This window comes from Dipodomys spectabilis, unplaced genomic scaffold (genome assembly GCF_019054845.1).
Source record: "Dipodomys spectabilis isolate Male_0828 unplaced genomic scaffold, ASM1905484v1 ptg000145l, whole genome shotgun sequence".
In the NCBI taxonomy this organism is placed as follows: domain Eukaryota; kingdom Metazoa; phylum Chordata; class Mammalia; order Rodentia; family Heteromyidae; genus Dipodomys; species Dipodomys spectabilis.
This window is the reverse complement of record NW_024870822.1, coordinates 16,947,662-16,974,859: the sequence shown is the minus strand read 5'-3', so window position 1 is coordinate 16,974,859 and position 27,198 is coordinate 16,947,662. Positions and strand designations below refer to the sequence as shown.

The 27,198-nt window shown below is 38.8% G+C and overlaps 1 protein-coding gene across 1 annotated transcript; it reads right to left on the bottom strand.

The window, feature by feature from the left end:
* Positions 1-4,615: 4,615 nt before the first annotated feature.
* Positions 4,616-25,681, bottom strand: Tph1 (tryptophan hydroxylase 1). The gene is made up of 10 exons (XM_042691610.1): positions 25,565-25,681; positions 20,555-20,738; positions 18,508-18,608; positions 15,708-15,775; positions 14,583-14,779; positions 11,838-11,973; positions 11,032-11,158; positions 8,941-9,036; positions 8,189-8,322; positions 4,616-5,619 (listed from the first exon to the last, which is right to left on the bottom strand). The coding sequence occupies exons 1-10, from the start codon at positions 25,679-25,681 to the stop codon at positions 5,445-5,447; spliced, it is 1,335 nt and encodes a 444-aa protein (XP_042547544.1). The 3' UTR covers positions 4,616-5,444.
* Between the last annotated feature and the right edge of the window lie 1,517 nt (positions 25,682-27,198).

Below are 27,198 nucleotides of genomic sequence, written 5' to 3'. Positions count from 1 at the left end.
GCTTTCTATTGATTTTGCTTGCTCTGTTCTTTGCCATGCAGAAGCTCTGCAGTTTCATGCAATCCCATTTGTCCAACCTTTCTTTGATTTGTTGTGTTTCTGAGTCTTTATTAAGAAAATTTCAGGCTGTGCCACAGAGCCCTAGAGTTTCTCCTATTCCTTCCTCTAATGTTTTCAGGGTGTCTGCTTTGACTTCGAGGTCTTTGATCCATGTGGCGTTGATTCTGGTTCAGGGTGATATATGGGGATCTAGCTTTAGTTTTCCACAGGTGTTTAACCAATTTTGCCAGAACCATTTACTGAAGAGGCTGTCTTTCTTCCATTCTATATTTTTAGCTCCCTTTATTGAAGGTTAGGTGGCTATAGGTCTGTGGTTCATTTCTGGGTCTTCAGTTCTATTCCATTGGTCCTCAGGTCTGTTCTTGTGCCAGTGCTAAGCTGTTTTGATTACTGTGGCTTTGCAGTAGAGTTTGAAATTTGGTATTGCTATCCCTCCACTACTGTTCTTTCTGCTAAGGATTGTTTTTGTACTTCGGGGTCTTTTATTGTTCTATATGAATTTTTGGATTGCTTCTTCTATTTCATTGAAGAATGAGGTTGGGATATTGATAGGTATTACATTGAATTTGTAGATAACCTTTAGAAGTATTGCCATTTTCATTATGTTAATTCTTCCAATACAGAAGCATAGGAGGTTTTTCCACTTCCTTAATTCTGCTTTAATTTCCTTTTTCAGGATTTTAAAGTCTTAAGAACATTTTTTAATCTGTGCGTAAACAACAAAGTTTGGATTTCACCCAAATAAGCAAAGAACTATCTACAGAACCAGTTTTTAATAAAGGGAGTCGTGCAGGATACAACTGCTTTCTGAGGGCTGGGAAGGTGGCTCAGTGGTAGAGAGCTTGCCTTGCATGCCTGAAGCCCTGGGTTCGATTCCTCAGCACCACATAAGAAAAAAGCCAGAAGTGGTGCTGTGGCTCAAGTGGTAGGGCGCTAGCCTTGAGCTGAAGAGCTGAGGGACAGCGCCCAGGCCCAGAGTTCAGGCCCCACGACCGGACCCCTCCCCCCAAAAAAAGAGAGCCTGGCGCTGGTGGCTCACGCCTGTAATCCTAGCTACTCAGGAGGCTGAGATCTGAGGATCGCGGTTCAAAGCCAGCCCAGGCAGGAGAGACCGTGAGACTCCTATTTCCAATAAACCACCAGAAAACCGGAAGTGGCGCTGTAGCTCAAGTGGTAGAGCGCTAGCCTTGAGCTGAAGAGCTGAGGGACAGCGCCCAGGCCCAGAGTTCAAGCCCCACGGCTGACCAAAAAAAAAAATTGCTTTCTGATTTCACTCTTTGAATATACATTCATTTATAGCTTAGCTAACCTACAATTATATTAGGCTTTATCCATTCGTATAATTTCCTGGAAGCCTTAGGATGTTGCAACTATTTCAACTATGTACATGCCACTGACAGACTCCTTCCAGCCTGGTTGAATGGAAGTTCTTAAGTAGAGTTAGACTTAAACTATTAGATGGTATCACCTTATCTCTCCTTAAGAGGAAAATGCAAAGTGCTTGGGCCACACAACTCCCATTTCTCTACCACACAGAACCTTTTTTTTTCCATCTGAACCTTTTTTTTTTCCATCTGACTATTTTATTTGATCATCCCCAAATATAAGTATTGTTTAGATAATCATTTTGTAGCTGAGAAAACTAAGGCTCAAAGAAGTTAAATGATGGAATATCAGAATCGGGTTTCTGCTTTGGGTAAAGGGAGATTAACTAGAAAGCACACAATTCTTTCACCAAAAACAACTAGAAAAGCTGGAAGTCACTTTTTTTCCAAATCTGTTTTCAAGTCATTGGAGAATTACCAAAGCAGCAGGAGCTTGAAAGGGCCTTGATCTGGAAACCAAGGAATTATATTTGCCCAACTTTTGTCCCTAAGCACTTGCTAACTAGCAAGCAATGGCTTAGAAACTAAGAACTTAGGCTGAACCAGTAGTTGGGAAACTAAATAGTAATTTTAAAAATCTAATATGGGACTGAGAGTAAAGGTGAAGGAGGGGACAAGAGTAAAAGTCCAGGTCCAAAATGGGGAGTACTCGTTGTTTACACTCACCCCTAAAGGGCTAATACACCCTGAGTGTGTGAACTATAAGTAGATCAGCCTCCCAGCCTGAAGCTCAGCTTCTCAATGGCTCAATCCCTTACTGGACCAACATGAGCTCCCTGTGCCATAATATACACAGTACCTGCTAGAGGCAAAGCTAACCTCCTCTGGAGGAAGAAGATATCACCCAGAAGCTATGAGGGAATCTTTGATTAGGAGAGTAATTCTTTACATGCAGAAAAATAAAGTTTCATTTTACAGTCTGTTGGGGCATAATTTTCTCTAATAAACCAATGCTGAGCTTAGCTTCTTTTTCAGATGAGGAACATGACAGTGATGATTTACTCAATGGCTACTAAGTTCTAGGTATTCTTGGCTCTTTTGTGTCTCATAACCGTAGGTTTTTTTTGTTTTTGTTTTTATTTTTTGCCGGTCATGGGGCCAGAACTCTGGGCCTGCGCGCTGTCCCTCAACTCTTCAGCTCAAGGCTAGTGCCCTACCACTTGAGCCACAGTGACTCTTCTGGCTTTTTCTGCTTATGTGGTGCTGAGAAATCGAAACCCGGGGCCTCACACATGCAAGGCTAGCACTTTACCACTGAGCCACCTTCCCAGCCCCGACAGGATTTTTTAAAAAAGTATAAAGACTTGATGGATTTTAACTAATAAAATTACTTATATACATTTAAATGGTTTTAACATGTCTTGATGAAAAAATACTCACTGAGAACATGAAATTTGTGTTCATTTATTATCCAGTTGAATGATCAATTTGCACATTACAAATGTACATTATATGAAAGGACAAAGACTACACTAAAATAGACTTGAGTTATCTCTATTCACTTCCTAGACCTTAAAATACGGACTCTATTTTATATTCCTTTAAATAATTCCAGGATGGTTATTTCTCTGCTATAGAAGTCAACTTGAAAAATGTACAATAATTCTGTACAATTTCCTGTGTTGTTACTACTTGTAAAATTCAAATGACAAAATAACATGATTAGTGACGTTTGTATGAGCTGTTTTGGGACTTTCTTCAAAAGGTTAAGAGGATATTAAAATGTCTTTGAGTAATGACTCACTGATAAATAATAGTAAACTCAGCTTTTGGTTCAATTCTATTCTGATATTTGAGTAACTATTAACATCTTCCTAGGTAATTTAAACACATATATTTAAAATACATAAAAATTCTAAAAGGTTCCTGATTTATCAAATATCACAGATACAAAGGTCAGAATGAAAAATTGAAATCCATCATTAAATACTTCCATAGTACTGAATTTGTGAATTATAGAGTTCTGCAACCTTTAACATTAATTTTAGTGTACATTAATTTTAGTGATTTTTTTGGGGGGGTCCGGTCGTGGGGCCTGAACTCTGGGCCTGGGCACTGTCCCTCAGCTCTTCAGCTCAAGGCTAGCACTCTACCACTTGAGCCACAGCGCCATTTCTGGCTTTTTTCTTTTTGCTTTTGTGGTGCTGAGGAATCGAATCCAGGGCCTCAGGCATGCAAGGCAAGCGCTCTACCACTGAGCCACCTTCCCAGCCCCTTTAGTGATTTTTTTTTGTATGTGGTACTCAGAGCCTCATGCCATCAAGTGATTTTACTACCATCATTTTGAAATTCAGTAATTGATTTTTCAGCATGATCAAAGTTTATAAAAATAACCAGAATATAATTTGCTTTGGGCAAAATTATGATTTTCTAACTATTCTTTTTCAACAACTAAATTATAAAATAACCAATACTTCAAATGATTTCAGATTAGCTAATAACAAATATATTTATTACCAAATGTATAGCTGTTACTACTAAAATACACAGTGATATAAAGATCTCAAATAGCATAAATTACTCTTTCAAATCCTATTTCATAATAGAACATAAAATGAAATAGAACTTTTAAATCTTTTTTGATAAATCCTTCTGGAGTCTTAAAAAGGGATTCAAAATTTAATGGCCTTTTGAAATACATGTTAAATAGTATACAATTTGACTAGTGATGAAAGAAACAAGGACAGAGTTTTAAAGCAGCTTATTAAATCTGGAAAATAAACAGAAATATGATCCTTAATATTCTACTAGCAGTAATGAGATTGCTGGGAAAGTCTATTGGGTTTAATTCTGGTGATTCTGATACTTGGCAGGGTTACCAACCCATTCTTCCATCTGAGTGGTGTCATATGAAATTCCATAACATTAAACTAACTTATGGGACAGCTAGATGAAAATATCCAGCAGGTAGTTGGAACTAAGAGTCAACATTCAAGAAAGATGTCACGCTTAGAACTGCAAATACTGGAGTTATCCAAAATAAGAATGGAGGCCTTTTTGTGCCTATAAAACAAAACATGAGGGCTGTGAAGGTGGCTCAGTGGTAGAGTGCTTGCCTTGCATGCATGAGGCCCTGGGTTCGATTCCTCAGCACCACATAAACAGAAAAAAAAGCCGGAAGTGGCGCTGTGGCTCAAGTGGTAGAGCGCTAGCCTTGAGCTGACCCTCAGTTCAGGCCCCACGACCGGACCAAAACAAAAAACAAAAAACATGATATTCTTTGTTTTTTAAGACTTATACTACAATCAACCCTTCCAGACTTAGCCACTTTTTTTAAAAAAAAGAGTCAAACACTGAATCCTCCTGCCTCTCATTCCTGAATGCTGGGAATATGGGCATGTGCCACCATATCAAGCTGATATTTAGCTATTTCAGGCTTTTGTTTTGTTAGTTATAGGACTTAAACTCAGCCAGGTCACTATCCCTGAGCTCTTTTGCTCAACACTAGCACTCTATCCTTTGAGCCACAGCTCCACTTCCATTTATCTATTTCTATAAGACTAGACTACTTGAAACTAGACTATCTATATGTTCTTTACTAGGCATGTTCATATGTGAAAATTTCTATAATTTTGCTCATCTTAGCATCAAGGGCAGCTTGTCTCCTATTAAATTTATATGTGTGACTGCAGTTGGGCTCAGCACAAATTCAATGATGTAACAGACATAGGTAATAATTATGGGTTAGCTCTGCAACAGTGATCAAGTGATCAGAAAGGTCATTTTACTCAAGAAAAACAAGGATAAATGGAGTAAAAGTATATCTATCACTGAGTCAAACAAATTCTCTATTAAAATGGGCAATTAGTAGATTGCATGATATATAAATTTTATACTTCAGTAAAGAATAGACAAAATAAAAACTGGTGTGTCATGCAGACATGGGTAGGATTAGAAAGCATTGTTTAGCCAGAAGCAGTTGTCACTCCAGTCAGGTCTTCAGTTGCCCCTGAGCTCTGAGCCGATGCTAGATGGCTTTGTGGATTAAGACTATGATTGTCACATACTTGACTGCCTGCTAACCTTAGCAAGGGCATCACTGACAATGTCGAGATCATGCCGCAGGTCGTTCATGGCGCTGGTTATGCTCTTGGCATCTTTCAGGATCTGAATACTCTGCGTATATGGATTATACTTCACTCCAAATGTACGCTTAATTGTTTTGGTAAATTCTCTATTTCAGAAAACAAGTATGAGACTGTCAGTTTCTTGAAAACAGGCAATGATGAAAACTAACATATAACAACCAAAAATAAACCTATTTCACAGAGTAGGCAAAAAAACAAGTCTTTATTCAATATGTGGACAGCCAATGTAGTCTTTCCTACCTGCCTGTGCAGAGGCCCCATAGAATCCAACAGGTAGAAAACCCTAAAGTCCCCTGACATTATTAGAAAAGAGCCTAGAGATCACTTTCTTCATGATTACTACTTTATATATCCTTTGGATTCCTTTTCTTTCTTTCTTTCTTGCAGTGCTTGGAATAAAAACCTAAGCCACATGCCAGGAAGTGCTAAGCCACAACCCCGCTCTCTTTACTACACTAAGGATAGTAACCACAGTAGATTTATCACTTGACTATCACTTGACATCACTTGACTATGTGTAATCCTCAGCTATAGTCTACATCATATATCTACACACACACACACACACACACACACACACACACACACACACACACACACACACACACAGAGTGAAGGCATGCTGGGAAAGCCAGAAAGAGTCCTGCCTCTTACATACTTTCTACTTAGAATATTCTAGCCTCCTCTCAAATAAGTTAAATGCTACTCTGTCTTTAAGCAGTAAAATTTTGCCTCCTTTATCATTTGAATTGCTCTATGGTAGCTTCAATAACTAACAATCATGTTCAGGACTCTTAAGGGTAATTGTGCAGCTAAGTATAATTGGACATGAGTAGGAACTGAAATCCAGGTTTCAACCAATTTGGTTGAAAAATGGTCCCAAAAGGGGACCACTTCTAATTTGCATAAAGGTATCATCTGTGCTAGAAAAAGCCCTGCTGGAATTGTTTACTTCTGTGCATGGATTAACTCCTCAACAATAGCAAATCCTTAGAAACTAAGGAAGAGGCCTTCAATTCCTATCTGTTCCTTCAAAACAGTGTGACCTTGTACCTGCTCTTCCAAATGTTGTTTTGTTAATTCGGGTTATATAGTCCTTTCTTTTCCTTCTACCTCTATCTTATTTCACCTGAAGACCAAAAAAAAAGTCTTCCAAAAAGTGTTTCTGTGTACAATATTTTATTTATTCACAAGTGTAAAGTATACTCCAATCATAGTGGCTCACACTTGCTACCCCAGCTACTCGGGAATCAGAGATGGGAGGAGGATGATTCAAGACCAGCCCAGAGGACCAAGAAATTAGTGAGACCTTATTTAAAAAAAAAAAAAAGTAGCCAGGTGCCTGGTGGCTCACACCTGTAATCCTAGCTACTCAGGAGGCCGATCTCAGGATTGTGGTTCAAAGCCAGCCTGGGCAGGAAAGTCCATGAGACTCTTATTTCCAATTAACCACAGAATACCAGAAGCGGCACTGTGAGTCAAAGTTATAGAACTCTAGCCTTGAATGAAAAAACTCAGGGAAAGCACCTAAGTCCCAAGTTTAAACCCCACAAATAATAATAATAAATATGCTGAGTATGAAGGAAAATGTCTATGATCCTAGTTACACAGGAGGCATAGCTAGAAGGATCATGGTTTGAGGCTGGCACAGGCAAAAATCATAAGGCTCGGGGCTGGGAAGGTGGCTCAGTGGTAGAGCGCTTGCCTTGCATGCATGAGGCCCTGGGTTCCATTCCTCAGCACCACATAAGCAGAAAAAAAAAAAAAAGCCCGAAGTGGCGCTGTGGCTCAAGTGGTAGAGTGCTAGCCTTGAGCTGAAGAGCTGAGGGACAGCGCCCAGGCCCACAGTTCAGGCCCACGACAGGACCCAAAAAAAAAAAATCATAAGGTTCTTTATGAATAACTAAAGCAGTAAGGGCTGGAAGCATGACTCAAGTAGAAGAGTGCTTGCCTAGCAAGTTCAAAACTTCATTGCTACCATAAAAAAATTAAAGTATAGCTTTGATTGCTGTATCTCCTATGCTTTTCAACCCATTATCTTTTCCTACATTGTCTCTCAGGCTAAATAGTGTATATCTTTTAATCGTTTTTCACGTACCAGTAAGCTTTCCCTGTTCTTCCAGCTGAAATGAATTACTCTTGAATACAACACAGAATAATATTCCAGCTGTATATCTTTTCTTATCATTTTCTGTACTTTCATATACAGTTCATTTTCCCTAATAATCTATAAATTCTCTGATTAGAAGGAATGAAAAGAAACCAATTTCTCAATGTACTTGATTCATATTTGTAAGTACCTCAATATATGCAACATACTTTAAATATTTCTTATGAAAGGGAGATGTACTGAGTAAGGAATGATAGAAGGAATGACTCTAATCAAGAAGCACTGGACTCATGTTAAATGGTAACCTCCTTCTACAACCATTTGAAGTTGAAAAAAGAAAAGTTTAAAAGAAAAAAAATGTTTAGAAAAGAAGAAAAGAAAAGAAAAAAAGAAGAGAAGAAAAGGGATAGTGTTTAAAAAAAAAAAAGCATCCTAAAGTGCTGACTCCTAATTATCTGGCTCCTTCCTTTTGTGACTTATTATGATTATTAGATCTAACTTTTTCAGAAGGTAATGAAGGAAGGCATGAGAAAGATACGCTTTACCTCATCTTCTCCTTTGCATCATCAAAGCTTTCAGATACAAAATAGACATCCTGAAAAGTTGTGATGAGACATTCTTGTTTGCAAGTAATCTTGGGATCAAAGGGCTTTACTTTGGCATGTCCAGAAAGTGCATGCTAGAGGACAAAGAGTCAGTGGGTCAAAGAATACAATCTATTTTCATAGATTACACTGCTGCCAGAGCTGGCACACCCCTAAATGTACTGTTTCAAAGCTATTTCCTATAGCTCTATTTAATCCATATTATACTCCAACAAAAGGGATGGCTTTTTTCCAGCCACCTCCCCCCACCCCACAAAAAATGCCTCAAAGACATTTATTCCTACATTATAGCACCTACTTTCTACCCAGAACTATTTACATTGATACTTGACTGAGTTATACCCACCACCAGGGGGTACAGAGTCATTGACACCAAGAAAATATCTTGGACAGTGTTGGATAGATATCTATCACTCAACAAACAGATCCACTGAAACACTGTATAGATACTAAGTCCCAATTCCTGACTAGTTGTAAAAATTATTGTTCATATACCAGAAAGGAAAATACCTTTGCATATTTCATAGAGAAAAAAATGTCTTCAAATAATGTTTTCTGCTACACAAGAATTTCTATAGCAAAGTCTTATTCAAAATAAAAAACTATTTCAAATACAAAAACTATTTCATTTATAGTCAATATATCAATTACAGCAGGTGAAACAGGTAAGTGTAAAGATTTATGTCTCTTACTTTGAGTTCACTGATAGAAGAAAGCAAGCCAGCACCAAACACTTTTAGTTGCCCATCTTGTTTACACAGACCGAACTCCACAGTGAAAAAGTAGCACTACAAAAGGATGTCAGTATTACTTTCACATCCTGAATGGCTTAGTTTAAAACAGATTTCAACTCCAGTTTAAAACAGATTTCAACTCTTAGCCAATTGCTCAATATATTCTTAGGTAAATCCCATTACCCTAACCTTTTTTTTTTTTGGGGGGGGCAATGGGCTTGAAACTCTGGGCCTGGGCACTGTCCTTGAGATCATCAGTTCAAAGCTAGCACTCTACTTCTTGAGCCACAGCACCACTTCTGATTTTCTGAGTGGTTTATTCGAGATAAGAGTCTCACGGACTTTTTTGCCCAAGCTAGCTTTGAACCACGATCCTCAGATCTCAGCCTCCTGAGTAGCTAAGATTAGAGGCATGAGCCACCAGTGCCCGGCCACCCTAACCTTTATTCAATAGTCTTTCTACAGTCTGGCTCATCCTAAACAAAAGTAATTTCCCAAGCTGCTCTGAAGACTCATACATAACTTAAAAATTACAGGGGACCCCAAAGATCTCTTGTGAGGCACAGATAGCTATATCAACCATATTAAAATTAAAACTGATAAAAAAAATAATTTAATGATAGTTTTAAGTATAGTAGCCATTTTATAGTAACATTTTAATAAAGGTCAATTTTACAAAACAAAAAGTAGTGATGTATTGTATTTTAATTTTTTTGGGGGGAGGGGTTCAGTCATGGGGCCTGAACTCTGGGCCTGGGCGCTGTCCCTCAACTCTTCAGCTCAAGGCTAGCGCTCTACCACTTGAGCCACAGCGCCACTTCCGGCTTTTTTCTCTTTTGCTTATGTGGTGCTGAGGAATCGAACCCAGGGCCTCAGGCATGCAAGGCAAGTGCTCTACCACTGAGCCACCTTCCCAGCCCCTGTATTTTAATTTTTTTTCACAAGTCAAGTAGTTAATTGGCTCCACAGTGTGAAATGATTGAATCAAGCTAGTTAACAATATTATTATAGACAGTATAAATGTCTGGCTAGACTTTATTTCATGACTGGCCAGAAGACAAATGGATTGTAACATCTGTTTCTACATTCCACCTGTTACAATATATTTGGGTTAAAACATGTGAAATTAATTCACTCCATATAGTTCTTCTCTGTTGGAAAAGGCTGAGAATTTTAATCGTCTTTTTAGTTAAATGTGCCTATTCTTTGAACTAAGTAAAAACTGCAACATAGTCTTTTCTTAGACTTGAGCTGCCATGTGGAATTTGAACTCTTTTCAATGAACTCTGTTAACATAAAATCCACTTTGAACTTTGAACCAGATCTTTTGTCTGGGCAGATTTTGACCTCAAGGACCCTGTACAAGGCATGAGAGACCCCCAGGATCCCCAATCACAATTTAAGAAGCCCTTCCCTAATCATCTAGCCCATTGTACACCACACCCCCCACCCTCACACACTCGATTCCAGTGTCTTGTGGTACCCAGACACACCAAGTACCTTATTGTCTTTCTTTGTATATCCTCATCCTAAGATGCTCTTACTTCCTTTCCTGATACATTTTTCATCAGTTACTTCAAATGTTCCTCTCATGAAACCTTCCTCAGATGATCCTCTGCCCTCCCAGAGTAGATTGTGTGAATGTCCCTGTAGACTTCACTCATTCCAAGGTGACTGTCCCCTCATGTAGTATATCCTAATGGCCTTCTCATCTTTCTATTTCCAGGACAGGATCTTCTGCCTAGTGTTTGAAATATTTTAATATAATCTTGTGGCACTCACTATTTTTATTGGAAATAGGAAGTATTCAAACTAGTAATCATATTATTGTGCTACACTACTTTTTATAGAGCTCATGTCTTCTTTTGAGAACCCTTAAATTTCACATCTACTTTAATGTTACTTAAATTTATTGAGTTTAAAATACTATGAGCAAAGGCAACGTTTCTTGAACGTTGTCTTGAACATGAACTTTTGAACTATATACATTCTTATACACTACACTCAACTGAGAAGTACTGAACTATACAGTTACTGCCAGACTCATACCGTTGCCAGCTTTTGAACAGCCTCTTCTGAAGCTCCAAGGGAAGCCAGGCCAATTTCTTGAGAGAACTGTGCAAAACTAGGTTCAGCCAAGAGGGGAACATGACCTAAGAGTTCATGGCAGGTATCTCTGCAATAAAGGTTTGTGATGCTTAGCATAAATGTATAATCAACTATTTAATCGAGTCAAAATCCACGTTTATTTTTATTCTAGTTGCTCAGGTAACAATGAAGGACACTAAGTAAAGTAACAATTTTGGTTCAAAATCTTGGCTACATGCACACACACACACACACACATACACACACACACACACACACACACACACACACACACACGAGCATGCACATACATATTAGATATTCAAAGACATCCATCCCCATCTTCTCACCCCCATCCAAATCAACTGACTACCCAAATGCCATTTTCTCCACGATCACCCTTCACACAGCAACAGCGCCCACATAGACTTTTCCAACTTCTTTCCCACATTTATTTTTCTCCATGGCATCTGTGCTCTCTTTCTCTCTTTTTCTGGCACACACACACACACACACACACACATTATTATATGTAGCCCCACTCCTCAAAATTCAAACATTAGAAAACAGGAATTTTTCTCTGATTTTGTTTTCACATTCCTTAAGCTTAGAACACCATCTGGTACCTAACAAGTTGTCAATAATAATAATAATAATGGGTAATTGTACAGAGCATGGAATGTTTAGTTCAAGTGTACATACATACGAATTCATTAAACCTATGAGGTGGGTACCATTATTATAATAGCTGCAGTAGAAGTACTTACGGCTCTGGGGTGTACAGGGGATCTGAACTGTGTCTCACGTACTGGGTGCAGTGAAAAACTCGAAAGGCTAAACCTGATAGGAAATCTCTTGGGGATAAGTACCCAGCCACGGGACGGATGGAAAACCCTGTGCGCTCTGCAAAACCAAGGAGAAAACAGAAAACAGAAATGTTCACCTCAGGTGGAGATCGTTGGCTACATTTTACTTCTGCCAATGGCACCAAGTAATGCTTTGAGGAAGGACATGGAAATGAGAACATATCATCTGCCAGGTACCTGTGGCTCATGCCTGTAATCCCAGTTACTAAGGAGGATGGGATCTGAGGATGATGGTTCAAAGCTAGCCCATGCAGGAAAGTCAGTGAGCCTCTTCTCTTCAGTTAACCACCAAAAAGCTGGAAGTGAATCTATGGCTCAAGTGGTAGAGCACTGTCCCTGAACACCAAAGCTCAAGGATAGCACGTAGGCCCTGAACTCAAGCCCCAGGACTGGCACAAGCATGCACACACACACACACACACACACACACACACACACACACACACACACACATACCACTCGCACGTGTGCACGACATGTGTCTTAATAAAAGAAACTAAAAAAATTATTAAACAATTAACAACGGCTGGGAAGGTGGCTCAGTGGTAGAGTGCTTGCCTTGCATGCATGAGGCCCTGGGTTTGATTCCTCAGCACCACACAAGCAGAAAAAGCCAGAAGTGGTGCTGTGGCTCAAGTGGTAGAGTGCTAGCCTTGAGCTGAAGAGCTAAGGGACAGCGCCCAGACCTAGAGTTCAAGCCCAGGACCAGCAAAAAAAAAAAAATTAACAGTGGCCAAGCCCAGCTCTTTCATGTTTACAACATGAATTGCCTTATTGTGACAGCTATAAAACTAAAGCATACACTATATTGAAAATGAACTATACAACTTATGAGACTCGCAGGAAAAAAATTGAGAGTAAAAGGGAAGGGGTGACATTATCCAAAAGTACTTCTTACCTGACTTATGTAACTGTAACTCCTCTATAATCACTTTTATAATAACAATAAAAAATTAATTTAAGCCAGGCGCTGGTGGCTCACGCCTGTAATCCTAGCTACTCAGGAAGCTGAGATCTGAGGATCGCGGTTCAAAGCCAGCCCGGGCAGGAAAGACTGTGAGACTCCTATCTCCAATAAACCACCAGAAAACCGGAAGTAGTGCTGTAGCTCAAGTGGTAGAGCGCTAGCTTTGAGCTGAAGAGCTGAGGGACAGCGCCCAGACCCAGAGTTCAAGCCCCACAACCGACAAAAAAAAAAAAAAAATTAATTTAAAAAAACTGAAGCACAGAGACTAGATAAAGTGCTCAAGAACACACAGTAGAGGATAAAGGTAAGATTAGCAACCAAGTCTCTCTATATTACATTTTGCTTCCTCAGGGGAGGACAATATTCCCTAGTTGCACTTGCTTTTTACACAAAGATGAAGACCTTTTCTTTAGAACATTTTTTTAATCTATGTGATTTTAGCCATGCTATCCTGAATGATACATTTCTATCCTCCTAGCACCAAGACTACATATGTCCTGTCAAAGGGGCCAGTGGCTAGGCTTCAGGAACTTGAGAGACTCTGCAAGCTCCAATCTAGTCTCTCCCCCAAACCTTCACAACTCAGGCATTCCAGTTCCATCCAGTTGCACTGTGCTCAAATGGTCCCATACTAATAGGCAGAGTACTGTCCAATTGAACTTTCCAGAAAGACATAAATACTTTCTATCTAATAGCTGTGCTGTCCCATAAGGCAATCATAGCCACATATAGCTACTGAACATTTAAAACGTGACTAGTATGGCTACCATAGACAGTAGCCATTTGACAGTGTAGGTATCCCCTTCCATTGTCTTTAATGTTGACACTTTGACATTTGCCCTGGAAATATTTTCAACAAGATGTTCTACAGCCAGCCTAGCCTCCAGTCTCTAAGGGAATAGCTTGACAGACAGACAGACAGACAGACAGACAGACAGACAGACAGACAGACAGACAGACAGATAGGTATCCTATCCTTTTTTCTGTCTTTCTTTTATGGCTTTAGGTTGGGTCTCATACTTTTGCCCTGGACTAACTTCAGAACATGATACTCCCACCTAACTGGGATGACAGGCTTGAACCACCACACCTGGCCTACCCTGTTTGTGCTTTAACATGGTGTTCTCCATGCTGACTACTGGGTATTGAACAGTCCTTTACTATAGTGTCACATAGTGATCTGTTTTATTAAGTCAGTTTCAAATAAGCAAGTTTTAAAATATGTAACAAATTTCCCCTAAACTCCAAGTCAAATAACCTAAGCGTTTCTTCAAATTTTACTTAACATGATAAATTTTCAAATTTCCTGCTCACTTTGCTGTATTCTTGCTCTAGGTTGTGATTATCCCTCTTCAAATTGGTGCCCAGTCCTGATCCAATACTCAAGGAGAGAGAATGGGACAATCCTGACCTTGCATGTAACTAGGCTTTATTCCTCTAGGCTGTAATGATCAAAAGAGAAGTCAGCCAGGTTCTGATAGCTCACATCTGTAATCCTAGCTACTCAGGAGGCTGCAAGCCCAGGTAGAAAAATCCATGAGACTCTTATCTCCGATAAATTACCAAAAACAAAGTCTGAAGTGGTAGAGTGCTAGCTAGCCTTAAGCAAAAAGCCCTAGGAGCAGAAGGGAAACAAAAGAATGAGCATTCTCCTCATTAAAAATAATTTAGTATGTTACCTTTTAAAAAGTTTGAGACATCTTCCAATTGTGGTATATTATCTTCCCGATATCCACAATATTTAGAAAGCAATGGTAAGTTTTTGAGATACTCTCTGCAAGCATGGGTGGGGTAGAGTTTGTTGAGTTCTCGGAAAACGGTCCCCCAGGTCTTGATCTCTTCTTCAGTGAATTCAACCTTAGGAATCGGGTCTCCACTAATGAAATAAAGAGGAGGAAACATTCCCAATTACTAGTTAATAAACAGCAGTGCTTACTTCATTTTCCTTTTTTGTGTGTTTGCTGGTTCTAGGGCTTGAACTCATGGCCTGTGCACTGTCATGACCTCTTTTTTGCTCAAACTAGAGTTCTACCACTTGAACCAGAGCTCTACTTCTGGCTTTTGGGTATGGGGGGGGGTGGAGGGAGAGGCGTAATTGATTAGGGATAAGAGTCTTATAGACTTTTGAATTAGGATCCTAAGATCTCAGCTTCCTGAATAGCTAGGATTACAAGTGTAAGCCACTAGCACCTGGCTCCATTTTTTAAATTATCATTAAATATACAAAGAAAGGGATTTTGATTTAATATATAAGCTTGTGAGTACAATGCATCATTCTCCCCCCATCTATCCCAACACCACCCATACCCTCAAGTTACTTGCCTTTATTTTTGTTTTTACTTGTATTTTATTTTATTTTTTTTGGGTCCGGTCGTGGGGCCTGAACTCTGGGCCTGGGCGCTGTCCCTCAGCTCTTCAGCTCAAGGCTAGCACTCGCCACTTGAGCTACAGCGCCACTTCTGGCTTTTTCCTTTTTGCTTATGTGGTACTGAGGAATCGAACCCAGAGCCTCAGGCATGCAAGGCAAGCGCTCTACCACTGAGCCACCTTCCCAGCCCCTACTTTTATTTTTTTTAGATAGATTCTGTCTGTGCAGCCATATAGCCCAGATTGGCCTGGAACTCCCTAGGGAGCACAGGCTGGCCTCAAACTCAAGATTCTCCTGCTTTGGAATCCCAAGTATGGGGATTCCAGGCATGCGCCACCATGCATGGCTTATTTTTTTTTTATTTACTAAAAAAATCCAAGTTATTCTATTCATTTATTATCTCAAAGCCAAATATGTTATTTTATAATATACTTACTGTTTGTAGTTCATAGCCAATTCTGCAAAATACTTCCGTCTTTTACGGTAGACATTGTCTTTGAAGCCCTGATAATTAAACATAGTTTTTTTTTTTTAATGTTCACACTAAAAATATCTAAAATGATATTTAAGAAGAATTATTACTATTGGAGATACTATATTAAAATTATATCATAATTGATACTATGATCAAGCATTATTTTGAGATTTATGATCATTTTCACTTTGGAGTCTATGTCACATGACAGCACTAAACTCTAGTTGGTTACAAGCATAAAAGTTTCTTTATATACAAAGACATAAAAGCAGGGTGCTGGTGGTTCACATCTGTAATCCTAGCTGCTCAGGAGGCTGAGATCTCAGAATCAAAGTTCAAAGCCAGCCTGAGCAGGAAATTCTGTGAAAATCTTCTGTCTATTTAACCAAAATTCCAAAAGTGGAACTATGGCTAGATTGTGGTAGAATGCTATCTCTGAGCACAAAAGATAAATAAGTATAGCACCTAGACCCTGAGTTCAAGCCCTAGAACTACTACCAAAGATAAATAAACATATAAATATAAATATAAGTGTATATAGCCAGGCACCAGTGGCTCACATGTGTAATCCTAACTACTCAGAAGACTGAGATCTGAGGATCAAGGATCTCGGTTCAAAGCCAGCTGGGCAAGTAAATCCATGAGACTCTTATCTCCAATAAACCACTTAGAAAACTGGAAGTAGTGCTTTGGCTCAAGTAGTAAAGCATTAGCCTTGAGCTGACGAGCTGAGGGAGAGCGCCCAGGCCCAGAGTTCAAGACCCACAACTGACCAAAAAAACAAAACAAAACAAAAAACTATAAACATAGTATAAAGAATAGGTAAAGCATCACATTAGTTAAATACATGGCTCTTTTTTGAGGGTTATTTTTTTCTTTGAACATTCAACTATATCTTCAGTTTTATTTATCTGTGGTGGCCCAGTAGTAGGGCTGTGGTGGAGTGCTTGTCTAACATGCTTGAGGCCAGGGTTAAATCTCCAGCAATGCTGAGCAGGAAGAGGAAGAAGAATGAATACTATTTGAAATAGTAACTGATTCTAGCCTTAGATTTTATCACAAAATTCAAACACATTCATTATTTGCAGAAGCAGTGATAATAATTGAACAAAATAGTTCTGTATTTATACTTATGAAAAATATTTCAGAAAAAAGTAAACAAATTAAGGAATTAAAAATCAAAATCCAGGAGGAAAGAGCAAATAATGAAAATAATAAGACTGCAAAAGACATCTGAAATGAGAGAATGGGATTCATCGTTTTAACACCAATTTATTTCACAATCACTTTCATTTGCAATCACTCCTCCACTTCCTCCCCCACTTGACAAACAGCAATCTGTTTTCTGTTTTGGGGATACTGCATATAAAAGGACATGGCCTTTTGTAACTGGCAAGGATCAATCATACTGTCATCTTTCAGTGTTCTATGCCTTTTATAGCCAAAAAGATTCTATGGTATATATATAAATCAAACTTTATCCATGCATATTTGTATGGTTTCTACTTTTTTGAAAAATGAATTCATTCTATTCATTCAGCTATTGTGATCAATGCTGCTACGAACAGTTGTGCACACATTTTGGGACATGATGTTTTCAGTTATCCTAGATACATACTTTAGATCCTATTAGCTGGATTTTTAGGAGAGAAGAGGAATGATGGTCAGATACAGGATTTAGTTCATTCTAATGACTACAGGGATGGCCTTGCAATTGGCAAACTTAGAGGCAAGAAACCAACTAAAGGGGAATTGTAGTGGGAAATAAAGAAATGAAGTAAATGTCAACAGAATTTGTAATAGATTAATAACATTGATCCATTCATCTTTCCATAAACATGCTACAGATTTTCTCTTCTGACTTTTGCCTATACTGTTCTCTCCTGAATTATCCTTCCTCTCCATCTCTTACCTGATGAAATCATTTAAGGCCCACCTGAAATTTTACCTTTCTCTGGTATTTTCTGTCTCAGCATATATAAGTATAGATTCCTTATTATGCAATATATACACATATGTAATAGATTATTATAAGGTCACATTCATACAACTAATAAAGAGAGGGGGATAAAGGGTGTGTGACACTCCGTAATTACATTCTCTTATCTCCTCTCCTCCCAGAAATCTAGAGCTTTCTTTCATAAGCCTCAAGCTCTGGATTGATTTTTATTGTTTTCTTTTCTTTTGTTGTTGTTGTTGTTGTTACTAAGGATTGAAGGTAGGCCCTTGCTTGTGCAAGGCATATGCAAATAACACATGCCCATTTTAATTTTTTTTTTTTTTGGTCAGTCGTGGGACTTGAACTCTGGGCTTGAGTGCTGTCCCAGTGCTCTTCAGCTCAAGGCGAGCACTCTACCGCTTGAGCCATAGGGCCACTTCCAGTTTTCTGAGTGTTTTATTAGAGATAAGAGTCTCACGGAGTTTGCCAAGGCTGGCTTTGGACTGCAATCCTCAGATCTCAGCCTCCTGAGTAGCTAAGATTACAGGCATGAGCCAACAGGGCTCATGCAAACACCACACAACTCTACAACTCTTGGAATAGTTCTTAATAATAGTAATGTCAGGCCTAAGACAGATGTTTTTAGCTTCAATGAAATTAGACACTTTTCAGGAAGCTAGTATCTATTCCACCAATGGAGGGGTCTACAAATCTTGCAGAGATCAGGATGCAAAGAAGAGCCTATTTGTCTAGAAGACATATTTTTAGTTTTTAGTTTTCTTTAAACTATTTCCATGAGAATATGTATGTAAAAATCCATACAGGGTGGTCAGCATCTAGTTCAGATCCATACATCAGAACTCTGTTGGCACAGAAGTCCAGGTCAGAAAGCTTCTTTGGAAACCAAGGAATTGTTTCCATACCTGCAACATAAAGAAAAAACCAGCTAGAAGTTGAAGGGAAAAAATCTTGAACAAGGCTAGATTGAATTAAGAGATGGCTGCAAATGTGACTTAGTGGTAGAGTGCTTGCCTAGCATGCATGAAGCCCTGGGTTTGATTCCTCATAAACAGAAGTGGCACTGTGGCTCAAGTGGTAGAGTACTAGCATTGAACAAAAGATGCCCAGATCCTGAGATCAGGCCCCAGGACTGGCAAAAAAAAGTAGTAATAATAAATTAAGAAATAAATTAATTCATGTGAGATTTTTTAATTTGAACATAGAAGCAAAATTATACAAGTATATTTCTTTCTAAGAAATGAATTTTACTCATTAAAAATTTTATTAGTGTTCTGTTAATTTCCCAAACATTGGAGGAACACTACTTTAGTAACAGACCAAAAGTTCAAAAACTTTTTAGCCAAATATTTAGTTACCCTGTAAAAACAGAATAAAGCTGTATAACTTTACCGACCAAAGTTCAAGCTTAATAAGAACTTCAAATACTCTTATAGACCAAAAGAATCTTAGAAGTGTGTTTATGCTTTTGCCACCTTGATCTTACCATTCCTTCTAGACATCACAAGACTGTTTTTACATATTTGCCTTCCATCCATCCCACTCATACTCGACCACACTGCACCCCAATCTTCCATTTCCCTAAGAACAACCTTCTCATCCTCCTAGACCCAAGTCTAATAAGACTTCCTCAATCCACAAAGTCTTCCTGACTATAGGAACAGGGAATTTTCTCTGGCTTCGACATTCTAAAGGCTTTCTTATTTTATTGTAATATATGTATTTGTATGTCTGTCTTTCGCAGAAGACTGGGGATGAAGGGATAAGAACTGTGCTTGTATTACTGTTTCTTAGTAGAAATATGTGGCACAAATTAGTGCACCCTAAATATCAGTGGAACCATCTAGCCATCTATAAAACTCGTCATTTTATAAGTGAGATAACCAAACTCCACAAAGGGAAGGAAATTTATCTAAGGTTACTCACTGCCAACAGAAGAACAAGGATTAGGACTCAATCCTCCCTGCTCCAGTGCTTTGAGTAAAGTATTAAGAGATTTAACAGCAAATACAACAAGGACACTGACCACGCCAAATAGATTGCAGGGGAGCCTTCACTTTTGCTCAGCCAGGTATAAACCCTTCTTTATTAATGATGGGCATGGATGTCCTAGGGGAGAGCAGGAAGCAATAGAGACTTTGGGCATAATACAAGCACTCAGGGCGGCAGCTCCCAGACAGACAGACATGGAACTATACCTCTATCTTACTAATTATACAGCTGCACAAATGTAAGACAGCTAAGTATCAGTCCTGAATATACTCCAAATTATAATATAATTTTATTGTTATTATTAAGATGTTATATAGAGAGATTACCATTTCATAAATCAGATAATGAATACATTTTTGGACAATGTTGCCCCTTCCCTTCCTTTGCTTTCTTCCAGTCTGTAATGTAATTTGAAGAAATTATTTTAGGTCTCAACCATATATAAATTATGCCTCAATCAATTCATTTATCTACTAATGCCATAAGGTTTTATTTCTCTCTATCTTTGCTATCTGCATATTGGAAGTCTTAGTTGTATTGCTTTCTCATTTACTTTTGATAGGAATGTGGTGCATAATTCATAATATAGTCATTAGACACTATCGACACTATCAATAAATTCAATATTCATTCAATATCTGCTAGATGCTAAGTTCCCATTAGAGTTCCTGTGTTGCTCAAGAACTATAAAACTGGAGGATTTTGGAATCAAGAAATTCTTGCCATCTTTCAAATATCTTCCGAGATATTTGAAATGACAGTATTTTATTTTTACTTTCATGTCTTCAAGATAAATGAAAGATTGAGTGTACATTAGGTAATTCTTCTTCTAAGTAGCATTTTCACTTTTCAAACTTACCATCTTCCTTCAAAGTAAAATTATCTGGCGGATTCACAGAGAGAGCGTTAGTATGAGACTTCAGCAGGTGAAAAATGTCATTCAATTGTTCTCTGTTGATATCGCAGTCAACAAAAATCTCAAATTCAGAATTTCTTCTCTTTGATTTCCGGGACTCGATATGTAACAGATTCACATGATTCTCCTGTATAAAGTAGAGGGTAAAGATCACATGGAATTCTGTTAAATGTTAACAGATTACTTTCATTACCCCTGAAAACCAATTTTACACATCAGAGGGAAAATGGCTGCTTGTAAGTGCTGTTAAAAGCAAAATAATGTACAACATATAATTCATCACATTCTAAAAAAAAAAAACAATAAAATAACACCACTGGAGGTCCTCCACAGATTGTCATAATTAGCTGGATTTCAAGTCAAAACACCAAATCTTCTGAAGAACCATTGGAAAAGCCTCACAAAGTTAGTTTTCCAAATATGATAACAATATTAGTCCTGAGAAAATAATATTAGCCTTTGAAACAGTGCATTCATAAAATTAAATGCAACAGATTTAACAGAGTATTTAAGACCTAAAAATTTAGTAAGCATCTGAACTTTGCTTCTGATCTTGCCATGTCAGCCTCAGCTTTGGGTTTACCCCTTGTAAACTTGGTAGAGGAGGGATGCTCCCTCACCAAGGTAGGTAAATGAGGATAAACACTATGATAATGGTGTTCCAGTAACATAATCCAGCCTGTAGCCAAGTAGTTGGTTTATAATTTATTTTGCTAGTCCTGGGGCTTGAACTCAGCCTGTGCACTGTCCCTGAGCTTCTCTTGCTCAAGGCTAGCACTCTACTACTTGAGCCACAGCACCTTAGATGGCTTTTTCTGTTTATGTGGTATTGAAGAATCAAACCCAGGACTTCATGCATGCTAGGCAAGCACTCTACCACTAAGCTACATTCTCAGCCCAGTTTATAATTTTTAATTCCTATAAATAAATCCTTAGCATCCCCAAGCTATTAAATTATATTAGGTCCTTTAATTCCATGCTGTCACAGTACCTGCTACTTCTCTTTTAGGTTAGTTTGCACACACATAATTATTTTCTTATTATAATTACCTTTTTGTTTTTTGGTGTTGTTTTGGGTGTTGTTTGTTTTTTTTTCCTGTGCCAGTCCTGAGGCTTGAACTCAGGGTCTGGGCTCCACCCCTGAGCTTTGTTTGCTCAAGGATAGTGCTCTACCACTTTGAGTCATCGCTCTGTTTCTGGCTTTTTAATAGTTAATAGTTGAAAATAAGAGTCTCATAGACTTTCTTGCCCATGCTGGCTTTAAACTTCCTCAGACCTCTGCCTCCTGAGTAGGATTAGAGGCCTGAGCCACTGATGTCCAGCTATAATTTTTTTTTTTTGGGGGGGGGGGTCCGGTCATGGGCCTGAACTCTGGGCCTGGGTGCTGTCCCTGAGCTCTTCAGCTCAAGGCTAGCACTCTACCACTTGAACCACAGCGCCACTTCTAGCTTTTTTTTTCTGCTTATGTGGTGCTGAGGAATCGAACCCAGGGCCTCATGCATGCAAGGCAAGCACTCTCCACTTAGCCACCTTCCAAGCCCTTATAATTTTTTGTTTTTCTTTTTGGGTCCAGTTGTGGGGCCTGAACTCTGGGCCTGGGCACTGTCCCTCAGCTCTTCAGCTCAAGGCTAGCGTTTTACCACTTGAGCCACAGTGCCACTTCCGGCTTTTTTTCTTTTTGCTTATGTGGTGCTGGGGAATTGAACCCAGGGCCTCAGGCATGCAAGACAAGCGCTCTACCACTGAGCCACCTTCCCAGCCCCTATAATTATTTTTTAATGTCTGTATTCTTCATTAGATTACATATTTTGTGAGGGTAGGTATATACACTGTCCACTTTATTCAGGTTTATGTTTTTAAAACCTAGCACAGCATCTAGAACCTGAAATTCAGTAAACATTCATGTTCTGCCTGACTCATCCATATTTTCTCAAGACAATTTAGCAGAAATAAAATTATTGCTGGGTGCTGGTGGCTCACACCTATAATCCTAGCTACTCAGGAGGCTGAGATCTGAGGATCACAATTAGAAGCCAGCCCAGGCATTAAAGTCTGTGAGACTCTCATCTCCAATAAACTACTCAGAAAAGCAGGGAGTGGCGCTGTGGCTCAAGTGGTAGAGCACTAGCCTTGAGTACAAAGAGGATCAAGAACAGCACCCAGTCCCAGAGTTCAAGCCCCAGGACAGATTAAAAAAAATATGGAGCCAGAAAATACAAACATTTTAGGGCTCATAAATACATATTTACCAGATAGCTTCCCTATATCACACCTATTTATGCTTACAGTGAAGGTACATTTAAAAACCAAATGCATTGAAATTCTGACTGTGTGGAACAGTATAATTGTACTACTACTTTGGTATCTGCAAATGTATTATTAGTGTATCATTAAATAATGTTATCAAATTAATCATTAATAATATATGAGTAGAGCCAGGCGGCGGTGGCTCACGACTATAATCCTAGCTATTCAGGAGGCTGAGATCTGAGGATCACGTTCAAAGCCAGCTGATGTTCAAAGCCAGCTCGGGCAGGAAACTCCGTGAGACTCTTATCTCTAATAAACCACTCAAAAGACAGGAAGTGGCGCTGTGGCTCCAGTGGTAGCGCACTCGCCTTGAGCTGAAGAGCACAGGGTCAGTGCCCAGGCCCAGAGCTCAAGCCCCACGAACAACAACAACAAAAATAATATATGAGTAGGTATATCATTGAGTTTAAAATATTTTATTTAATTAAAATATCTTTGCAATCTATGAAGTAAATCTCCCCCCCTCCCCTGCCATTCTCTTTTTTTAAAAAGAATTTTTAAAAGTGGAGCTTTAACACAGGATCTGGGTGCTGTCCCTGAGCAATTTTGCTCAAGGCTAGTGCTCTACCACTTTGAGCCATGCACCACTTCCAGTTTTTGAGTGGCTAATTGGAAATAAGAGTCACATGAGTACTTTTCTGCCAGAGCTAGATTTGAATCACAATCCTCCTATCTCAGCCTTCTGAGTAGCTAGGATTATAGGAGTGGGCCTGGCACCTGGCCCCCCAATTTTTTATTAGCTATTCCTACCTACTCTTCCATAGGCTGTCTATATCTTTGACCCATTCATTAGAACTGAAAAATAGTTTCGAAATCTAAGTTAAGAAATGTCTGTTCATCTCTGAAGAATTTGCGATAATTTGTACTTTAAGTGCAGTTTTATAGATTCATCTTAGAAAAGTTTTATCAAGAAATATGGTGCCAAGACACTCTGAAAACATTACAGGATGGAATAGGAGAAACCCTAGGTCTCTTTGGCTCAGGCTGAAATTTTCTTAATAGAGACCCGGAAACACAACAAATGAAAGAAAGGTTGGACAAATGGGATTGCATGAAGTTGCAGAGCTTCTGCATGGCAAAGGACATAGCTAGCAAGATCAATAGAAAGCCTACGGATTGGGAGAAGATCTTCACTAGCCATACAACGGACAAGGGTCTCATATCTAACATATACTTGTAACTTAAAAAATTAAATCCCCCAACAACAAATCCTCAAAGAAACAACTGCCCAATAAATAAGTGGGCTAAAGACTTAAACTTCTCTGAAGAAGAAAGAAGGATGGCCAATAGACACATGAAGAAATGCTCAACCTCCCTAGCCATAAAAGAAATGCAAATCAAAACAACATTGAGATATCACCTCACCCCAGTTAGAATGGCTATAATCAACAACTCTAATAACAACAGATGCTGGAGGGGATGTGGACAGAAGGGAACCTTACTGCATTGTTGGTGGGAGTGTAAACTTGTTCAACCACTTTGGAAAGCAGTATGGAGGTTCCTCAAAAGACTTCACATAGAGCTCCCCTATGACCCAGCAATCCCACTTTTGGGCATTTACCCAAATGTTTACAAACAAGACCACACTAAAGCTACCAGCACAACTATGTTTATTGCATCATTATTTACCATAGCTAAGATATGGAACCAACCCAGATGCCCCTCAGTAGATGAATGGATCAAGAAAATGTGGTATATATACACAATGGAATTCTATACCTCCATCAGAAAGAATGACATTGCCCCATTTGTTAGGAAATGAAAAGGCTTGGAAAAAATTATATTAAGTGAAGTAAGCCAAACTCAAAGAAACATAGGTCCCATGGTTTCCCTTATTTGCAATATCTAGTATATGTATGAGTCAAGCAGAAAAGGTCAGATAATGTGCTGTTAGGAAAATGAACCCTTAGATATGTATTTAAAGGTATTTTTCTTTCATGCATTTGTTTCTAACGCATTTATAAGATTATTTCTTTGTTGCTTTGTATGTCCCTCCCCCACAGTATAACCCCTGCTTTCACTATATTTGATGTCGGTATAATTTGTGGAGGAGATGGGGAAAAACAAGTCGTTTAAGGATACAGGTGGACCCGTTGCAACAATGAGAAGTACAAATTGTCATGTCGAAAACAAACTTTACAACTTTGGTGTGTGTGTGGGGGGGGGGATTGAGTGGGGGTGGGGGGGAGGCTGGGAAGGGATGTGAAGGGTAAACAAAGGAGGAGGCTGCAATGCTTGATAAGAAATGTACTCATTATGTTGCCCATGTAATTGTAACCCCTCTGTACAGTATGTTCACAAAAAAGAAAAAGAAAAAAAAGAAAGAAATATGGTACCAGGTGCCAGTAGCCCATGCCTGTAATCCTAGCTACTCAGGACTTCAACCTTAGCTCAGGCAATAAAGTCTGTGAGACTATTACTTCTGGAAGTGGAGCTATGACTCAAGTCTTGAGTAATGAAGCCCCAGGAGCAGCGTGTGTGTGTGTGTGTGTGTGTGTGTGTGTGTGTGTGTGTGTGTGTGTGTGTGTGTGTGTGTGTGTGTGTGTGTGTGTGTGTGTGTGTGTGTGTGTGTGTGTGTGTGTGTGTGTGTGTGTGTGTGTGTGTGTGTGTGTGTGTGTGTGTGTGTGTGTGTGTGTGACTTACCTGGAAGACTTTCAGTGCTTTTATAAGTCCGCCAACTTCATTCTTTAAGGAAAAAATAAGAGTTGCTCTTCCCCTTTCTAACAAATGGTCTTTGTTCTCCTTATTGTCTTCGATCATGATGAGTTTAGAGTGATTCTCCAATACTAAAGTATAAAAATACAGACATAAGGCTAAACATGAGGTTGTACAGCACAGAAAATATTTGATAACTTAGGGCATGTTCATTTCTCCAAGCTTCTGTTTCTTCACCTGCGAAATGTGAATGTGTAGTTCTGCCTAGCAAGACTACAATGAGATCAAAACATAGCATCGCCTTGACTAATGCAATGCCTAGACTTTAACAGACATAAAATACATATGCTGCTGGTTCTCTTTTCTTCTTTTACCAATCCAAATATTCTTTTAGAATACAAACTTTCCTGGTAACTTGATACTGAGTGTTCTCCCTCTGTAAATGCCTGCCTTCCTCCCATCAAAATTTTAGTACTCTTGAATAAAGACTTTAGGCTTTCTGATTAGAAAGCTCTTATGAGCTTTCCCTTCCATCCAATGAAGTCTTTTTCTTTATTTTTTTATTGTCGAGGTGATGTACAGAGGGATTACAGTTTACATAAGTAAGGTAGTGATTACATTTCTTGTCTCACTTGTTACCCCCTCCCTCATTTTTCTCCCTCTTTCCCTCTTCCCATCCCCCCTCCAAGTTGTACAGATCATTTCCAACATATTGTCTTGTGAGTATCGCTGTTGCATAGGTTCCCACTTTGTCCTTTGTCTCACCATTTTGTTGTTCCCCTTCCCTTCCCTAGTTCAGATAAACATATATACAATACCCAGGATACCAAATTTGAATACAATGACAACGGGATAAATCATAGGAGGAAAAAAAACACAAACAAAAAAGAAATCACATAGTACATTGAGAACAACAACAAAGAAAAACCTCTTGTGTCCATGTCTTGGAGCTCATTTCACTTACCATCATCTTATATGGTCATATGTACATAGCTATTGAGCTATTCTGCTCATCTGCTAAGATTTTTATCCTAGATGTAGACTAATTATTACAAATAAGGGAAACCATGGGACCTATTTTTTGGGGGTCTAGCTTAATATGATTTTTTCCAAGTCCTTCCATGTCCTTACAAATGAAGTAGTGCATTCTTTCTGATGAAAGCATATAATTCCATTGTATACATATATACTACATTTTCTTGATCCATTCATCTACTGAGGGGCACCTGGGTTGGTTCCATATCTTAGATATGGTAAATAATGCACATCCTTTTTCTTAATACATGCTGCATAACATCTAAGGGCTCCTTAAAAGACAGGAGGAAGCCCCAAAGAGACTCACCTGACGTGACAGAGGAATAAAGTACCAAGCATGCCTCAATTATTCTCAACTATATGGTCATAAACAATAGTCTGATAATGAATTTGCCAGTGGAATGCTAGTTTTCTGTTTTAGAACTCAACCATTCTGATGCCTTTGGAATTTAGTTGAACAAATATTTATCAGGCTTGTAACAGATTGAAAGTCATATAACTATAAGTTCCGAGAATATGGAGATAAGGAAAAAAGTAGTTCCACATTCTATTGATGGCTAGATTTCATCCATTCTTAGCACCCATTT

What these genes read in the sequence shown, in the direction of transcription:
- Tph1 (XM_042691610.1), bottom strand. Translation starts at nt 25,681, where the DNA reads ATGATCGAAGACAATAAGGAGAACAAAGACCATTTGTTAGAAAGGGGA. An exon ending in TTTTACTTTGAAGGAAGATG is followed by an intron (nt 18,609 to 20,554) that starts GTAAGTTTGAAA and finishes TTTATGTTGCAG; the next exon opens with GTATGGAAACAATTCCTTGG. An exon ending in CCCCTGTACACCCCAGAGCC is followed by an intron (nt 11,159 to 11,837) that starts GTAAGTACTTCT and finishes CCTTTATTGCAG; the next exon opens with AGATACCTGCCATGAACTCT.